The 18463-nt window shown below is 41.0% G+C and overlaps 2 protein-coding genes, 1 long non-coding RNA gene and 1 pseudogene across 4 annotated transcripts in view; all 4 read left to right on the forward strand.

Annotated features, from left to right (window-relative positions):
* The window catches only part of LOC149103378 (macrophage mannose receptor 1-like), a 137722-nt pseudogene that overhangs the window by 51261 nt on the left and 67998 nt on the right, over nt 1–18463 (forward strand). The gene's annotated exons all lie outside the window — the stretch shown is intronic.
* Nucleotides 1–18463, forward strand: part of LOC110056390 (uncharacterized) — a 56729-nt gene that overhangs the window by 5384 nt on the left and 32882 nt on the right. The window contains exons 4-5 of the mRNA XM_089272617.1: nt 8321–8743; nt 9252–9323. Coding sequence (XP_089128743.1) covers nt 8321–8743; nt 9252–9323 — 495 coding nt within the window. The remainder of the gene's footprint in view (nt 1–8320; nt 8744–9251; nt 9324–18463) is intronic.
* On the forward strand, nt 1142–1832 carry LOC149103384 (uncharacterized). Its single transcript, XM_089272629.1, is given in 2 exon segments — nt 1142–1528; nt 1531–1832. Coding segments are annotated over 2 exon segments (411 nt in total). The 5' UTR covers nt 1142–1231; the 3' UTR covers nt 1645–1832.
* LOC149103385 (uncharacterized) lies at nt 15161–17708 on the forward strand. Its single transcript, XR_016201785.1, has 2 exons — nt 15161–16637; nt 17365–17708. It is a non-coding gene; the product is annotated as an uncharacterized LOC149103385 (long non-coding RNA).

Below are 18463 nucleotides of genomic sequence, written 5' to 3' on the forward strand. Positions count from 1 at the left end.
GAAATGATGGCGTCATGTTACGTGTAAATTATATTATGTCATTCGAACAGCCGCCAATTTGGATTCAGTCTTGATTTTTCAAAGCCAGAGATTAATCTCTTGTTGAAAGCCGTCAGAAAACGACCCGAAATGACTCAAACTATCATTAAAACTGACAATGCTAAGAACCCCTTCAAGTGTGTTTTAAAAGCTAGAATATTACACTTTTGGAAAAATACGCCAAACCCTTCCCGTCTGATTAGGGTTAAGCGGAAAAAATTACAAGGTTTACGAGGTTTTCTTTCTTAAAATAACTTCCCTTAACGTTTAGGTGGAAAATCCAATCATGTCAGCGGCTTGGTTTAGTCATTGTTCGTTATTACCCGATCTTTCCCTTGTTAATTGAAAGCATCATAAATTAAAAGAAAACATAACAAGTGCCTCTTGTAGACACTCCGTTGTAAGAACGTGTGGTTTTTCTTTTTCGTTTGGATATCATTCCAAACTCATGATGGGTACGAAATGCCTGTCGTATCTATGGTTTAGAGAAAACATAGCGTGAGTGGGACGTGGAGGTTTTTTTTTTTTTTTTTTTTTTTTTGTCGAGGGTCAGAAGAGTGTAGTACACGTAAAGACTTCCTTCGACACTGATACTAAAATTTCGATATCTCTAAATCGTGTTTGCGCCTGCAGGCTATAAGCATCGCGGCTAAGCAAACTGCGAAAAATGTAAGAACTCATTTCACGTTTTTCTTAAGTTAAAGTGGGAGTCCTTGCCTAGAAATATCATTTATCATCGTCAAGGCCGAATTTATAAGACAGTACTTTCAAAAGAGGCAGTGTTGTTTGTTTAACCTTTTCAGTTAAGGCTGAAACACACATGTTTATATTCTGATCTGGGCAGTTTCATTCTTTGTACAGAGAAAGTGCTATATGATAGATACGCTATCGCCAAGATGCTCAGTTTACTTTAAGATTCTTAAGCGCTGTATCATGTTATCATAATTGAGTAAAAAGACAAGTTGCTCCTTCTTACATACTTCCTTTGTCTCTAGAATACTAGGACAATATTGTGTAAACGCGCAGGTTGTCCTTGTTCGAATATATCTTAATCAGACTGAATCTTATTTTTGGTATTTTTTCTTAATTTTGCTTGTGAAGAGGGCGAGATTACTCGCTAACGATTGGTCTTCAGGTTCCCTAGCAACAGCTTATGCTATCGAGAAGTTGTTGCTAAAAATTTTCTGTAACAATGGCGTCTCATTTCGAAATAGTTGACGAGGAATATATCGAAGAATTAAAAGACAAGCACGAAGATGAAAACACGAAGAAAAGCACGGGGTACTGGAAGAACGTTTTCAAGAAGTGGGCGAATGAAAGAAACTTCCAAGCAAATTTAGAAGAGCACGAGAACGATGTCCTCGACGAAACACTGTCGCAGTTTTATGCCGAGTTACGAAAAGAAAACGGGGATGACTACGAGCCCGACTGCCTGAAGGTAATACAGGCATCACTGGAGAGATATCTGAAATCAAAAGCCTGTCCAAAGTCTATCCATGATCCGAGATAGGGAGTTTCTTAACTCAAGAAAAGTCCTGGAAAGGAAGGCCAGGAAACTGCGAGAGCAGTGTAAAGGAAAGCGACCAAACCGATCCAGAAGTTTGACAAAAGAAGAGGAAGAAGTCCTCTGGCAGAATGGCCAGCTTGGAGGAGGCACTCCACGAGCTCTGCTTAACATCATGAGGTGGCTGCTTACTTAGTACTTTGGCCTACGAGGGCGACAAGAACACCACCAAATGAAAGTTGAAGATTTCACTTTACAGCGCGACGACGACGGAAACGAATTTCCAACTTTTGCCGAAGGTCCAACTAAGACGAAACAGGGAGGACTTCACGTGAAAACCAGATTAGTCTCCGCCAAAATGTTTGCCACAGGGAATGAGGAAAGGTGCCCCGTCATGTTGTTCAAACGATATCCGGAGAAGCGACCAAGCGAAATGAAGAAAAGCGGTTCGTTTTACCTAACTGTCATCGACAAGCCAGTTTCAAGCGTTTGGTTCAAGAAAACCCTAATGGGAAAGAACACAATCAAGAACAACATGAAAGAATGCTCACCGCTGAAGGATCTGTGTCTTGAGAAAAATTTGACCAACCATAGTGAAAGAAAAACCGTGGTAAAGAAGCTGAAAGGTTTTGGTATCCCGAAGTGTGAAATCAAGAATATCACAGCCACGCATCTGCCATCGGGCTAGACGATTACGACTCGGGAGACAAACGAGAACAGACCATTTCACGAACCATTGACAACACTGGTCCTGTTCCTTTAAGAGGCGCATTAAGTCAACTTTATCCTGCAAATTCCACTGCGTCTTTGTGTGCTCCTGACCATGTTTATAATTTCAGTCACTGCAGTGTCACCTTGAATATCACCGGGAATGATGCCGTTCAGAAGAGCGCAAGTGATCTAAGGCGAGGATACAAGCGTATCTTCATCGAAGAATCGGATACTAAGTGATCTGAAAGCGTTTTGAACGTTTTAACTTTGTTTGAAAAAGCACTAACTTTGTATTTTCAAAGTTGAAAGTTTGTTGGCAGGCCTGGTTGTCAATGTCCTGGTATCTTTCTGCAAAATTAAATTTCATTCCGCTAATTCGTGCGTTTATGGTGATTGATTCTTTGTAAACATTAAATGGCTTGCTATGACTGATTACTCGAGAGCGCATTCAGAAATTCAGTAATTTTTCCCTCTATTTCATTAACAAGTAATCGCAATGGGTCCTCGTAAAATAAGTATTAAGGGTTAATATCACTTCTATTTTCAGCAACTTCTGAAACGGCACGCGTGATTTTAATTCTTAATTTTACTCGGCCCCATGCGATTACCTATTCGAATTGTACGACATGAGGTCCAATTAGTAATTAGTAGTATCTATAACAAATATTGGAATTAAAAATGTATTTTGAGAACTTGTTTTGAGCCAAAACGTCTGTAGCGCTTTTCATGAGCTTTGAAAACTGTAGAAAACATCGCGAAGCAAGCCATTAAAAGCGCGCGTAATTGACGTGCGAATCACGTGGGTATCCAATTACAGGTATCCAATTACAAAAAGTTCAAATTAGATACCTGTAATTGGACACCCACGTGATCGCACGCCGATTACGTGACGAATAGGCGCGTGGAGAACCAATCACTATCGAGAATTTTTTGTTCTGAATACAATTCTTCTTCTTCTTCTTCTTCTTCTTCTTCTTCTTCTTCTTCTTCTTCTTTCGTTTTCCGCTGTAGCAGCTGCGTTTTAGCGCTAATGTTGGCCGGGGACTTAAAAAGTAGCTGAAACGCTGGATGAAAATTGGGCCGATCGTACACAATTTGCTCTTTATTTTGTTTTCGGCGTCTTCGAACTTCGCTCGGAAAACTTTCACATTGCTTGGAATGGATAAAACACCCTTTGTTATCACGCTGTAAACAGCGTTGAAGTACCAAGGAATGCTGGTAAGGGAATATGTAGTTTCATTTAATTATAGTTCTTATTTTTTCTTATGACATACCTTTCGAAAAGAAATCGGCGAGTAATTTATCCCAGCAACTTGAGACTACTGCATTTATTGGACATCCCAGATGACATCTGCAAGATACAAACAAAATCTAACGGTGCGGCAATATTTGTCTTTACATAAATTTTCATTTAAAATTTATAGCAAGACTAACATTTATCAAAGAGAAATAAACAACCTTCTTCATTCGCAAACAATAGGAGAGCGACTCATTTTGCTCGTCAGTTTGAAAATTTAGTTGGAACCTTTTTGTAGAATTTTTATTTCAGCGCTACCGAAACATTCATTTGAAACTTCCTAATCTCACTTTTTTATTTTCCTTGGTCGTGCTCAGTCAGAAATATTCAGCCGCAGTATTGAAATGACCGCATAGTACGTCACTCATCCAGAAACGAGGCGATTATGGTCAGATAAAAGAAGTTCAAAAAGATTAAATGGATTTGAATGATCTTTCAAAATTTAAGGTATCAAAAGTGTAAAGAAAAAAAGATCTTTACAAGGATTAAATATTGCTACTCCTAAGCATGAAAGCCCGTCACTGGACTCGAAATTTTATGCAATTGTGGCATCCGTATTTTTACTGGCATGTTTGTCGAAACTAGCGATTTGTTTTCTTTGTCTATATAACATACTTTAACTTTTGTTGTGCGCATAATGTTTTTACTTCTATTTTGGTATTATTAATATGCAGCAGTTAAAACCTTCCGTACGCTGCGCAGGGCATAGCAAAATAGGACGCGTAACGTAGTCTGTAACCTTTGCAGTCAAAAATAATAAAATCGAATGAAATAAGACGGGTCCGATCTTGCAACATGATTGTCAGCTGTTCTTATTTTTCCCGCGTCTTAAAATTCTCATACAAATACTTTCTGGTTCTAAATAATAAACTATAAGTGCGCATGCGTAACAACAACAACGACAACAAACGTGCTCTGGGTACGAGATTGAGTCACTGACCACTCTCTCGCGGGCCAACAAAATGGTTTCATAGAGCTCAAAAACACCAGCAAAGACACCGACAAAACAGAGGAATACGTAGACTTCAGTAGAGGAAAACCCTTGTAGGGAAATGAAAATGGCAGCAGCTCGACAATTGTGTGACAAGCGCCGTTGTAAGTTATTTCACTTCTTGCTACAGCGCGCAATATTGTATTGTGCAGACTGTTGCTAATAGTAACATTGCATGCAAAGGAGGCTGTATGAATGATAAGAAACATTTATACGCGTCCTTCACGTCTTATCTAGGACGCGAACGGATAAAGGTACAGTTTGATTCCTATTTAGGTCGAGTCTTTGGTAAGACTCGTCTTATTTTTTCCAGTATAAATGATCCTAATGTTCTCAGTATCACAATCGGCGCTATAGTTTTACTTACCAAAGAGACGTCAATATTTTACGGTATTGTCGTCTCACTTTACCACGATTTCAGGACCTGTTCAGCACTTTACAACGATAAATTACCGCTAATCTTTTACTTATTGACATTTGCACAGTTCAGGCACCTTTTACTGCACACGCACTACATCATCTCTACGAGCTGTTTGATGTAAAAGAGAGTTTTGTGTGTCCTATATAGGCGATGAAGGCAGGTAGCTTTTTTTAATCGCCCAACGGTCGTCGGTTTGGGAACTCACTGCGCGATCGAGCTAGCTCACCCAAGATGACGAAACCATTTATTGAAAAGTTTATAAGTTTGAATAAAGATAAATTTGTCTAAACTCTTCGGCTTTTTCTTTGCTCGATACTTTGAAAAACTTCACTTTCATACACTAAATAAGTTTCTTAGTTTCTAAAAGGAATTTACGGCTTTTAAAAAAGTCGAAATACTGAAGTAACTCGCCGCCAAACAGAAAACTTCATTGCGTACCAGTATCCATGGCAATTCTTCGAACGTACTGGGAATTTATATTTAAATCGAAAGTACTGTCAAGTTTTCTTTCGTTTAGTTTCTCAAAGAATGGTTAAATTGCGATACAAAACTAAATGCGATTTTGAAAAACGTATTATGTTGGCGGCGTTTTTCGCGACTTCGCGCAATACGAGAATATATTTTCTTCCAACTGGCCGCCAATATAATGGTGAATTGCCGTCTCAAAGTCGTATTTTGTTTATATAAGAGAGGAAATCAACAGACATATGAACACTATATCTAAAAAGTAGATAGAACGTATGGCGTGGTATGAAGGTGCGCGCAATGTTAATTCAGTTAATACTATTACAGTAATACTGCTGCTTGAGCTCCAATCTCATTGTTTTCCCCAGGTCTTCTCGATGTTCTTTTTCTCCCGGTTTTCTCTCCAGGGGCAACTCATTTCGAACGTCAATTTATCGTGTTGACTTGTCTGGTCTTATGATTGATTATGCGGGCGTCTATCTTGTCAGCTCTCACTTCTTGGTACTTTGCAATATTAGGAATGTAAAAGTATGCCTGTATCATATCCGATTCATACAGAGGTTTACGTATTACTGGCGAGTACTAATTAAGATGGAATTTCCGTGATCACATCTAGATCTTGTATGATCTCAAAAAACAAGTTCTTCAAAGCCGCATTATGTTGAGAGAGAGATTTGTTCTGAGCCAAGGAACCTTGCCTCACAACGTACACATAAATTAACATGACTGTTGGAACTTGTGTGTCTCTTCTGACTGGTAGATAGGGGCGTTGGTAACAACTGCTCAAAGCACTCGAACATACAAACAAAAGTGTGTATTAGGCACATTTTCCACTTGCCAAGCCACCATTATAAGTATTGTTGTTATTTTTGTTGTTGTTATTATTATTATTATTATTATTATTATCATTATTATTATTGTTATTATTATTGTTTTTGTTATTGTTGTTATGCGATATAAGACGAGATTGTCATCATTTTGTGAGCGTACGCGTCTTAAACCACGATGCCCGACGAGTTTGCCAAGCAAAAAGGTCTCTGATGAGTCCTTTGGCCGCGAGCAACCGAGCTGCGTAAGACTAGTCACGAACAATGCATTACCATAAGTAACCGTTAACTTTATTGTCAGTTATAATTGTTAATGTTATTAATATTGTTATAGCTATTGCTATGGCTATGGCTATGGCTATGGCTATGGCTATGGCTATGGCTATGGTTATGGCTATGGTTATGGCTATGGCTATGGCTATGGCTATTGCTATTGCTATTGCTAGTGATATTACTATGGCTATTGCTATAACTATGGCTATTACTATTGTTATTGCTATGGCTATGGCTATGGCTGTGGCTATGGCTATTGCTATTGCTATTGCCATTACTATTGTCATTGTTATTGCTATTGCCACTGTCATCAGTTGTCATTGTCATTGTCATTTTCACTTTCATTGTCATTGTCATTGTCACTGTCACTGTCACTGTCACTGTCACTGTCACTGTCACTGTCACTGTCACTGTCACTGTCACTGTCACTGTCATTGTCACTGTCACTGCCACTGCCACTGTCATTGTCACTGTCACTGTCACTGTCATTGTCATTGTCACCGTCATTGTCACCTTCAGTGTCACTGTCATTGTCATTGTCATTGTCATTGTCATTGTCAACGTCATTGTCACTGTCACTGCCACTGTCACTGTCGTTGTGGCTGTGGTTGTGGTTGTCTTTGTCGTTGTCATCGTCGTTATCGTTATCGTTATCGTTACTGTTGTCGTTGTCGTTGTTGTTGTCATTGTCATTGTCGTTGTCATTATTGTTACCGTTATCGTTGTCGTTGTCATTGTAATTGTACTTGTCGTTGTCATTGTCACCGTCATTGTCAGTGTCATTGTCATTGTCATTGCCATTGTTACCGTCATTGTCATGGTCATTGTCACTGTCACTGTCATTGTCATTGTCACTGTCTCTCTCACTGTCACTGTCATTGTCATTGTCATTGTCATTGTCACTGTCATCGTCACCGTCATTGTCACTGTCCTTGTCATTGTCACTGTCACTGTCACTGTCGTTGTGGCTGTGGTTGTGGTTGTGGTTGTCGTCGTCGTTATCGTTATCGTTATTGTTGTCGTTGTCTTTATTGTTGTCTTTATTGTTATCGTTATCGTTGTCGTTGTCGTTGTCTTTCTCACCGTCATTGTCATTGTCGTTGTCACTGTCACTGTCACTCTTACTGTCACTGTCACTGTCACTGTCACGCTCATTGTCATTGTCATTGTCATTGCCATTGTCACCGTCATTGTCATCATCATTGTCACTGTCACTGTCATTGTCATTGTCATTGTCATTGTCACCGTCATTGTGACTGTCTTTGGGGTTGTGATTGTGGTTGTCGTTGTCGTTGTCGTTGTCGTTGTCATTATCGTTGTCGTTGTCGCTGTGGTTGTGGTTGTCATTGTCATTGTCTTTGTCACCGTCATTGTCACTGCTACTGTCACTGTCATTGTCATTGTCACTTTCACTGTCCGTGTCACTGTCACTGTCACTGTCACTGACATTGTCTTTGTCATCGTCACTGTAATTATCATTGTCATTGTCATTGTCATTGCCATTGCCATTGTCACCGTCATTGTCACCGTCATTGTCACTGTCATTTTCATTCTCATTGTCACCGTCATTGTCATTGTCATTGTCATTGTCACCGCCATTGTCACGGTCATTGTGGTTGTGATTGTGGTTGTCGTTGTCGTTGTCATTGTTATTGTTATTATTGTCGTTTTTACTGTTGTTATCATTTTAGTTTCTTTACATTTTTAGGACCATATAACCCAGTCAATTTAATGTGCTATTTCCAGAAATTATAATGCTTATCATTTTTGTTGGTGATTTTCTGTTTTATAGGTGAGACCTGTAAATGTTATAAAGATGGTTGCTCCAATTACACGTTTAAAGTGGAATCTTCCCGTTCTAATTGGGAGAACAGCAGACAATTTTGCAAGAAAACTGGACTGGGTGATCTTGTGTCTATAGAAAACGACGGGGAGTGGACATTCCTGAAAAATTTTATTTTAAATTTGGCAAAAGCTGAGGAATATTTTATCGGGTTGAGAAGTAATAAAGCTAGAAAGTGGAAATGGTTAAGCAATAACAGCACATTGAACGAATCATACTGGGCTAGAGGTGAACCAAATAACGATGGGAGGTGTGCAGTTATTTACATGTATTATTTGAACGATTATGGAAAATATAATGACTTGAGTTGTACAAACGAAAAAAGGCATGGGTATATTTGTGAGCTTCCTGTGGACAATTGCGATCAAGCAGGTAAGTCTAATTCATTTTATATGTACTTAACTATGGACCTGATTTAAAGCGATTAAAGTTAGCTTCAACATTTTAACTGATTGTAATTAACCATTGAGCTCTGCTCAATTTGACAAAGGTACTGTCATTAACATTGTGTTGTTATTCCTCCTACGTTTGTCTCTCACGCTCCATTACTAATTCGATTTTGAGCTCGAGATTTCTTTGTGGTAACGGAGGCACTTTGGTTCTTTAGCATACTCACGCAAATTGTGAAAACGACAGTAAAATAAAGAAGCAAAAATGCTATTCAACAAATTGAATTCTAATATCCCGTTGCATATGTTAAAGTTGATGACACAGCAAAGATTTTCTCAAGCCTAATTACTTACTTGGTAAAAGGACATATCAAAATTATTTTGCTTTTACTAGACAGCCTGCAATTAACGGCTCAGCCATTTCCTGGGCTTGAGTAAAAAGGTTCGAATAATTATTCTAATAACCTGCGATTATCTCTGCTTTCCAAAAGGTAAAGAAACGACGACCAAACCTGCGAAGACGCAATCGTCGACAAGTCATCTCGTTAGACCGACTTTTACAGGTAGAAAACAGTTTGTGTCCAGCATGTGTGCAGTGGTGATTTGTGTGTAAAAATTCGTTGTTTACCCATAAATAGACTACGAGGGCAAGGGCAAGGGCAAGGGCAAAGGCAAGGGCAAGGGCAAGGGCAAAGGCAAGGGCAAGGGCAAGGGCAAAGGCAAGGGCAAGGGCAAGGGCAAGGGCAAGAGCAAGAGTGAGCGCAAGAGCAAGACTGAGAGTAATAATAATCGCGTGCGGCACACGCGCGTACATGCTGCGAGGATTTTTGCGGATGTAGCGCGGGGGAAATGGCGTCCGAAACTCCAGAATTTTTTTTTTTTTATGCTTTTGGCCCACAACTCAATACGTTTATGTCTGTTGGAATTTTGCTTAAGTATTTTCGTGGTAAGCTGCTCTTATTTGAGTGAAGTAATTAAGACTGTCGAATTTAGGCTGTCCCGCTTTATATCACTGACCAAGTTGTGTTCCGCTGCTTCTTTTACGAGAGCTCCACATTACTCCACCTTAAATTTCACACATGTTGAAGATTAACAGCTTTTTCATAACAGCATAAAACGGGTCGGATATATATGGATATAGCAGCCTTTCAGGACTCCAAAATTTCCCTCCTCTTTCCACACGCTTGCGAGGATTTCGACAAAGCCTGTCGTGACCGAAAAGTAAAAAAAGAAAGCTATCAAGTTTGAGTTTCGCCTGAAATGTAAGTAAAGCTTGATGTTTCTTCATGGCTCATTAAGTTTACGTCTTTAGATACTGCTCAGTTTTGTTTGTGTAAAACTCCAATAAATTGTCTGTTGTCGAAGAATAAGGCCCGAGTCAAACCCTGTTCTTCACATGAGTCGAACCCAATTCAATGGATCACGCTCATGTGAAGTTCGGCGGTTGACCCAGTTAAGTTCGACTGATTTTATTTGAAGCGGCTGAGGCGTTCTTCACGCCTAGCCAGCCGTGAATAACGCCTGAAGACCGACTTTGGGTCAAACGTCGATCTTCACATAAGTCGAACCAAACTTGACTAAGTTCGACTTTAGAGCGACTTTGGAGCGACGGCCGGTTTAGACGGCGTACTTGCGTCCAACTTGTCGAGTTATTTGGGCTTACGATAGTCTTCAGTGTACAACACGTGTTTACTTCAAGACGCCATCTTTAATAACCAACATGCATCTCGCACGTAACTAACTTGAACAATACTTCATGTAAGCTAACACAACATCTCCCCCTATTGTTCAAGAGTATCTAGGGAACGAACTGAGCATGAGAAGACTGACAAACAATATGGAATCTTATAACGCAGTGTCATCTCAAACTAAACCTAGATTCTCTCTAACTTTCAGCGATGGTTTTATAATTTTCTTAGGCCTAGTAGCAAGAATGGGTGTTACAGGGGGTACTTGAATGTCTCCCTTTGTAACGGGAATGTCCTTCCGAACAGGTGTTGCCGCTTTGTCCTCTGCGGGAACCTGGTTCACCATTGGTGTCGGTCGCTCATGTTGCTCCTGCTGATTTGGCAGTGGCGTAAGGTGAATACGGTTTCTTCTTATCGTGCTGGTCGGTGTTTCAACTTTATACGACCGAGGTGTTGATGCTGCTTCAATGACTCTTCCTGACCGCTGAAGGTCCTTGACGAAAACTTCAGTACCCGGTCCAATTGAAGGCAAGGGCTTGGCTTTGTGCCTGGTGTTGAACACTGTTTCCTGCTTCAATTTGCTCATGCTTTCTCGTGCACGCAGGTTATCCAAGTCAGGCCACTGTGGGTTCAGCTGGGTGTGGAATAACGGAACGCTGTTCCTAATCTGCCTTCTCATCGGCAACTGGGCAGGAGAGAACTTGCATGCTAGTGGTGTTGAGCGATAGGCTAGTAATGCTTTAGCAGGGTCTTTTTCCTTTGTTAGAAGATTCTACACAGTTCTAACTCCACGCTCAACTTCTCCATTTGCTTGGGGAAATCGAGGACTACTTGTGCTATGCTTGAATCCCCATTCCTTAGCAAAGTAAGAGAATTCTGCATTGTCAAACTGAGGACCATTGTCAGATCGCACTTGTTCTGGGATTCCATGTCTTGCAAATATCGACTTAAGTGCTCTAATGACCTCACTTGACTTTGTAGTCTTCTGCATGGCTGCTACTTCCACGTATCTTGAGAAGTAGTCTATGACAATAAGGTAGTCAACACCTTTCAGCTCGAAGAGGTCTGTGGCTACGATTTGCCAGGGACGGTCAGGTAAGGGTGTCGTGATAAGCGGTTCAGGCTTGTTTTCCCTTTGAAGAGCGCAAACTCTGCATTGTTGCACCAGATCCTGGATTTCTCGGCTGAGTCCTGGCCACCAGACAGAGTTTTTGGCCCGCTCACGACACTTAGTGATTCCCTGGTGTCCTTCGTGGATCTTATCCAGTATCTCAAGACGCATGGAAGAAGGGATCACGATCCTGGATGCTTTGAGCAGAATGTTCTGCACCACAGACAGTTCACCCCTGCTTGACCAATAAGGTTTCATTGCATCGTTTAATGAATACTTGTCAGGCCATCCCTCACAGCAGTACACTTTGATCTGCCTGCAGACAGGATCCTCCTCCTGTGCTTCCATGATCTGCTGTAATCGAGCGTCTGAGGCAGGCAGTGATGAGATCACGCTTCCAATGTGTGCATGCATTTCGTCATCGTCAATTGTTGACTTCACTGTTTGGCTTCGGGGTTGGAGTCTTGAAAGCGCATCGGCTATGTATATCTTCTTTCCAGGAACATGCTTGATCTCCTTGAAGTGGAATCTCATCAGTCGCATTCTAAATCTTTGAATTCTTGGTGGAAGTTGATCTAGTGTGTGAGTACTCAGGAGTGGCACCAGGGGTTTATGGTCTGTTTCCACAGAGATTGATTTTCCCACAATGTACTCCCAGGATCGTTCGCATGCCCATGTGAGCGCTAGGGCTTCTTTTTCGATTTGTGCATATCTGGTTTCAGTGGGCGTCATCGCTCGCGATATGAATGAGACTGGTCGCCAGGAGTTGTCAGGTTGGAGTTGAAGAATTACCCCACCTAGGCCAAAGGATGAAGCATCAGCTTCCACTTTGGTTTCCTTGTTTGGATCCTACAGAGCCAGTACTGGAGCTCGTGTGAGGTCAGATTTGATCTGCTCAAATGCTTTCTGTTGGTCACTTCCCCATGTCCATTGGTTCCCTTTGTGAAGAAGGTCTCTGATGCTCTTTGCCTTGTCAGCGAGGTGCTCGGAAAACTTGCTTAGTTGGTTCACCATGCCAAGAAATGTCCTCACTTCTTGCACGTTCTGAGGTGGTGGTAGGTCTGCAATTGCTTGTAGCTTTTCAGGATCTGCCTCAATTCCACTGAAGCTTATAACGTGTCCAAGGAACTTGACTCTGTCTGTGCTGAACTGGCATTTGTCTAGGTTGAGTGTCACGCCAGCTTCAACCAGACGCTTGAGTACTGCTTCTAACCTCTGATCGTATTCAGTCTCATCTTTGCCATGGACTAAAACGTCATCTATGTTGCATTCCACGCCATCCAATCCCTGGAGGATCTGACTCATATTCCTCTGGAATTTCTCAGAACCAGAACTGATTCCGAAGGGCAACACATTGAAACAGAAACGGCCATGGAGTGATGAATGTTGTCAGTGGTCTTGATTCCCACGCTAGCTTTATCTGCCAGAATCCTGAGTTGGCGTCAAGTTTAGAGAACACTCTGGAACCTGCCAATCTTCCGAGAGTTGTGTCTACTGCTGGAAAGGATGGTTCTCCCTCTTGACGTACTCATTCAGCTTGCTCAGGTCGACGCAGACCCTGACCTTGCCATTGCTCTTCGGGGTCACCACCATGGGAGCGCACCAATCAGTGGGTTGGTCAACTCTGGATATGACTCCTGTCTCCAACATCCTGTCTAACTCTTCTTTTGTTTTCTGATACAAGGGGAAGGGTACTTTCCTTGGAACTGACACTTGGAAAGGTTTAGCATCCTCTTTGAGTGTGATACGGTAACTGTCCTTCATGACACCTAGTCCTTCGAACAACTTGGGGTACTTGTCTGCTACTTTATTCTTGTAGTCATCACTGCTCAGGCTGTCAAGTCTGCTTATCAGCTTTATAAGTTCAGCTGGTTTTCTTCCTAGCAAAGGTCGCTCCAAATCTTCTATTACATACACTTGCTCCTTAGCAATCCTATCTTGCACTTGCAACTCTGCTATGAAAGTTCCTAGACAGCTCAGTTTCTGTTTACATGGACCCATGGGTAGCCTGGTGGTCCTGCTAAGTGATGGAACTGGTTGCAAACTGTGATACAGACTAGGTGGAATTACTGTTACATCCGCACCGGTATCCAATTCAAATTCTGCTTGCAGTCCATTCAATGAAACTTTAGCTTTCCATGAATCTTCTGTACTTCTTTAAGCAGCAGATAGTTCAGTGAGTTCACCTAGGAAGAACTCTCCTTCATCTTGCCTCCCATGAAAATTCACTTCACCCACTCTCTTGTCTGATTGAGATCTGCAGGCCTTCGCCCAATGTCCTACTTTGGAGCACTTGTTACATTTGGATTCTCTGGCTGGACATAGTCTCTTTGGGTGTAGTTGACCCAAGCACCTTGAACATTGTGCTTCAGGAGTCTTCCCATTTTTAGACTTGGGTGGTTTCTTTTTCTTCTTCATATCTTCTTTAGAATCTTTTCCCTTTCCTTTGGACAAACGATCAACATGCGCTGGTGGTGGGTCAGATTTGGTTTCCTGTAGGAACGTTTGCTGCTTTTTTACTGTCTCCGACTGCCTGGTTTTTGTAATTGCTTTCTCTAAAGTCAGCTTGGAATCCAGTTGCAGTTGTTCAGAGAGCTTCTTGTCTTTTATCCCTACCACGACTCTATCTCGGATGAGATCGTCTCTTAGTGTTCCAAATTCGCAGTTTTCAGCAAGACAATACAAATCTGTTATGAAATTATCCACTGACTCACCATCTTGTTGACTTCTCAGGTTGAACTTGGCTCTTTCAAATATTACGTTTCTCTTTACCACAAAATGAGCTTCAAACTTGCCTTTCACTACGTTGTACTGCTTTGCTTCTTCAGTTGTCAGTCCGAATGACACTACGATGTCGTCAGCTTCTTCGCCCATCGAAGAAATCAAAGTATTCACTTGGCTCTCGCCGTCCTTTTGGTCGAGTCCAGTCGCTTTTCGAAATCGTTCGAAACGATTGATCCAACGGGACCATTCTTCGGGTTTGAAGTTGAACTTTTCAGGTGGTGGAACTTGGTAACTCGCCATGGGTATTTGTTGAACCATGGGCTGCTGTACAGCTATGGCGACTTGTGGTTGTGCGGCTGGTTGTGCGGCGTGAGCCCAAGCTTCGTTCGGCTCTTCAACTACTTGAGGTTGTTCAGCTTGAATTCCGGCCTCGTGTGCACCTTAGTCTCCCATATTTCCGTTTTGTCTGATTCTTCTTCAGTTTAAAGGCTATTGGGAGCTTCCCGCTGCCACCATGTCGAGTTATTTGGGCTTACGATAGCCTTCAGTGTACAACACGTGTTTACTTCAAGACACCATCTTTAATAACCAACATGCATCTCGCACGTAGCTAACTTGAACAATACTTCATGTAAGTTAACACAACACAACTTAATTCAGGAAGCCGGCGGTAACAATTTTCGACGAGAGAACATGCGTTCTGAATTCAAGAACTCTGTCCAAATAGAAAAGCTGTGACTAACATTTCGCTGTTTATAGCAATATTTTGGGAAGCAAATTTAAACTCAAGGTCCAGTGTTTGTGTTTAGACAGGTTTCTCCCGGTTAAATTGACTTGTTAAAGGGAAATCTCATAGGCTGAGCTATTATCACGAAGAAAAAGCAACAATTGAATTTGCGCTAACGAAACTCATAAATCGAAGGCATATTTTTTGTCTTTATTTTTAGCGACGACTTCGAGCTTCATGCATGACTAGTCACGCCACTCAATTTTGAGCCAATCACGAGTCCCGTTATATGAAAAATACATTACAGTAATTGATGCATTAGGTTCGACACATGAGGAGAACGCCGTATGAATCAGCTGCCGCTCCAACGTCGCATAGTGCGACAGACCCTGCCGAATTTAATGTTGTTTGCCGCACCAAACCTAACCTGCCGAACCAAACTGATTCAAACGCCGCTCTTCTGCCGTACTTAACTCATCAGTTAGGTTTGGCGCATGAATGGAGCGGCGTTTGGAACGGGCCTAAAATTGATAAAACAAGGAAATTCTACTCCCGGTCAGCGCTTGACCCAATGTTCTTCACTCCGTTCGTAGCCATGTTTTGCTCGCAAATAGCAATGTTCCGGATGTACTTCTCAGAGTCACCGCGCGAACTGAAATTAAGACGAGTGTAGCCCGAGCAAAACTTAACACCAATTGGAAAGGGGAGGAGGGAGTAGCGATAAATAATGACAAAAATAGATAAATAAATGAAACATGCCGCATCTACATTTTATGTTAGGTAAGATTTACAAGCTGTTGATATAGGGAAAGAGTAAAGTAAGTAAAGTAAAGTAAAATACTTTACTTAAAACACAATTATCGTCTAAGCACTACATGCTTGAGGGGTCGTGTATCTAACTAATTATCTAATTATCTAATTACCTACTGATAAAATGAATAAAATATCATTAAATTTAATAATAACCCTATTTATTTAAGGAGCTAGGTCACGGTCGCGCGTGCGCGTGCGGTCACGAAACAGTTTGAAAGTTTTAGCCTCAAACTTTCAAAATCGTCGGCGAGGAGGTATTCGTAACTTTATCGGAAAATATCTTTGCCATCCTTGAGTGGTCTATTCTTTTGATAGCGGTTATAAGTCATTTGATTGTTGTAGAGTATTTACATGTAGATTTTGGCTCGTGTTCGATGTTTTGTGAGTGAATTTTCGTGGATATTGTGATGCAGTGTTATGTCTTCTCGAGGCGGTCGGCGATCTGCAAGAGGTCAGAAGAGGATTTACACTTCAGTTTCTGAGGGAGTAACGGTTTGGTAAAAAGGCCATCGAAGGATTTTGCTAGACTGCTGCTTTTATTCTTCGTCAATATGTGCGATGATTTATGGCGAATATCGGAGTGATTCAGCGTTTGCTGGCCACCTTCCTTCCCTAGAACGACAAATGCAAGTACCTTTCATTTATCTTTCACGTGCAGTTTGCCACTTTGCTTGTACCGTTTATCTGGTCATTTTACATGTTTCCTATTCTTTTGCCTCTCGCATAAAGGAAACTAAGTCAGTAGAGGAAAATACGAGACGAGAGAAGATACTGAAAGATAGCCCTTCCGTAAAATGACGGCGCCATGTTGAAGGTGAGCTGATATGTACAACTGTAAACAAGTTGCCACACGCAACTTTGACTTTAATAGTGGAGGAATAATTATGTGTAGTCGTTTCATTTAATTCATTTCGCCATTTTCTTCTTATATGCTTCCTTCGTAGTCAATACAACCTGTTTACTTATTTTAATGTAGTCTAACTGGGCATATGAACTAGATTTTTCTACAAGTGAAATTTCCCCTTTCAAAACAAAATAATTTGCCACTTACATTTAGTATGCCTCGCTTTTCGGTATGGTTTACAAGTGTGTTATTTAGTGCATCAACAGGACTATTATTACTATATTTGTTTGTTGCATTCAAACATTGACTATATTATGCGGCTGAGCCAATAAAGTATATGTATGCATGTATGGTTAGTGCGCTCATCCCTGGAGCGAGGGGTCCGGGTTCGAGCCCTGGCCGGGGACAGGGTGTTGTGTTCTTGGGCAAGACACTTAACTCTCACAATGCCTCTCTCCACCCAGGAGTATAAACGGGTACCGGTGAATTGTTGCGGAAACCTAACAAATTGCGGGAGAGTGACCTGCGATGGATTGGTATCCTGTCCAGGGGGAGTAGAAATATTCCTAGCCACTTCATGCTACAGAAACCGGGATAAGCACCGATAGCTATGAGCCATCAGCTCCAAGGCCTCACTTATGCATAGATGTACTGATTGTATGATTAATATGTGTTGTGTTCAATGTCTTTGTTGCAGAGAGGATATTGATGTTACAGCGGGCTCTACCAATTTTGATATTACAGGCATATCAGCATCTTATCGAACATATAAGGAAGTCCTGTTTACAAGATATGGCCTCTTTTAGAGCATCTCCATGGGAACAGTTGTCTTTCAATACTGTCAATTTTTCTAATACAGTGTAGATGCTTAAAATCCAAATTGTCCTCAAACATACAAAGTGTTTATTTTTTACAATGTGCACCAATATTCTTTCATTTCAATGACATGATCAAGCCAATTTTTACTTCTCTCCCACATTAAAATAAATTGCATCTCCACTAAAGTACATGTATATAGTCAATAAAATTTATTGATTACTATTTGGTGACTGTGCTGACCATGACTAGTTATTGAATTCCGTATGTCCCAGGGTGTTTGATGAACGCAAAGTCTTTTGGAACTACTGGATATTATGAAACATTGCTAGCAAAAATGGAAAAATTGCATAGATCAGGTACTAAAACCAAAAACAAAATAACCAAACCAAGGCTGCAAATAATTTTTTTTCTCTTGAAAGGACATATGTCCTACTAAAACACCATCTTGGTCAGACAACACAAATTGTGGTCGGGCATCACCAAAAAAAGTAAGATTTACTCACAGTAGATCTTTATTCACCCTTACTGTAAAGTAATTTATGACAAAAAATTGTCCAGACATCATGTCCACCCACAGTTGGGATTTCGTTGGACATGAGCAAATTTTGGTCGGCTAATGACTGATGACCGACTGTTATTTGCAGCCCTGCAAACAAAATGAAACATTAAGATAGCACTCAGGTTAGCCCTATAAAACTCTGGTTAGCCTGAATAACACTCAGGTTACAGTTGGCTGTCGACACTTGTGAGGAGCTTCATTTCAGTGGTTTTGTTTTGAGTTTTGGCACTGCCATCAGTTGTAGGGAAATATTTTTAAAATTGCACAAGCCTGCCTAGAGATGTAGCTTGAAAATCTAGTTTATTAAAAATCCCAGTTTGCCCTTCTAGTCTATACCTTGTTTTATTGATCTTTTTTCTGTCTGTACCTTGAAGTTATTGATCTTTTTTTCTGTATTGATTTTTTTTTTCCAGTAATA

Source organism: Orbicella faveolata, unplaced genomic scaffold (genome assembly GCF_042242905.1).
Source record: "Orbicella faveolata isolate gen_17 unplaced genomic scaffold, um_ofav_v1 contig_35, whole genome shotgun sequence".
Taxonomy (NCBI): Eukaryota; Metazoa; Cnidaria; class Anthozoa; order Scleractinia; family Merulinidae; genus Orbicella; species Orbicella faveolata.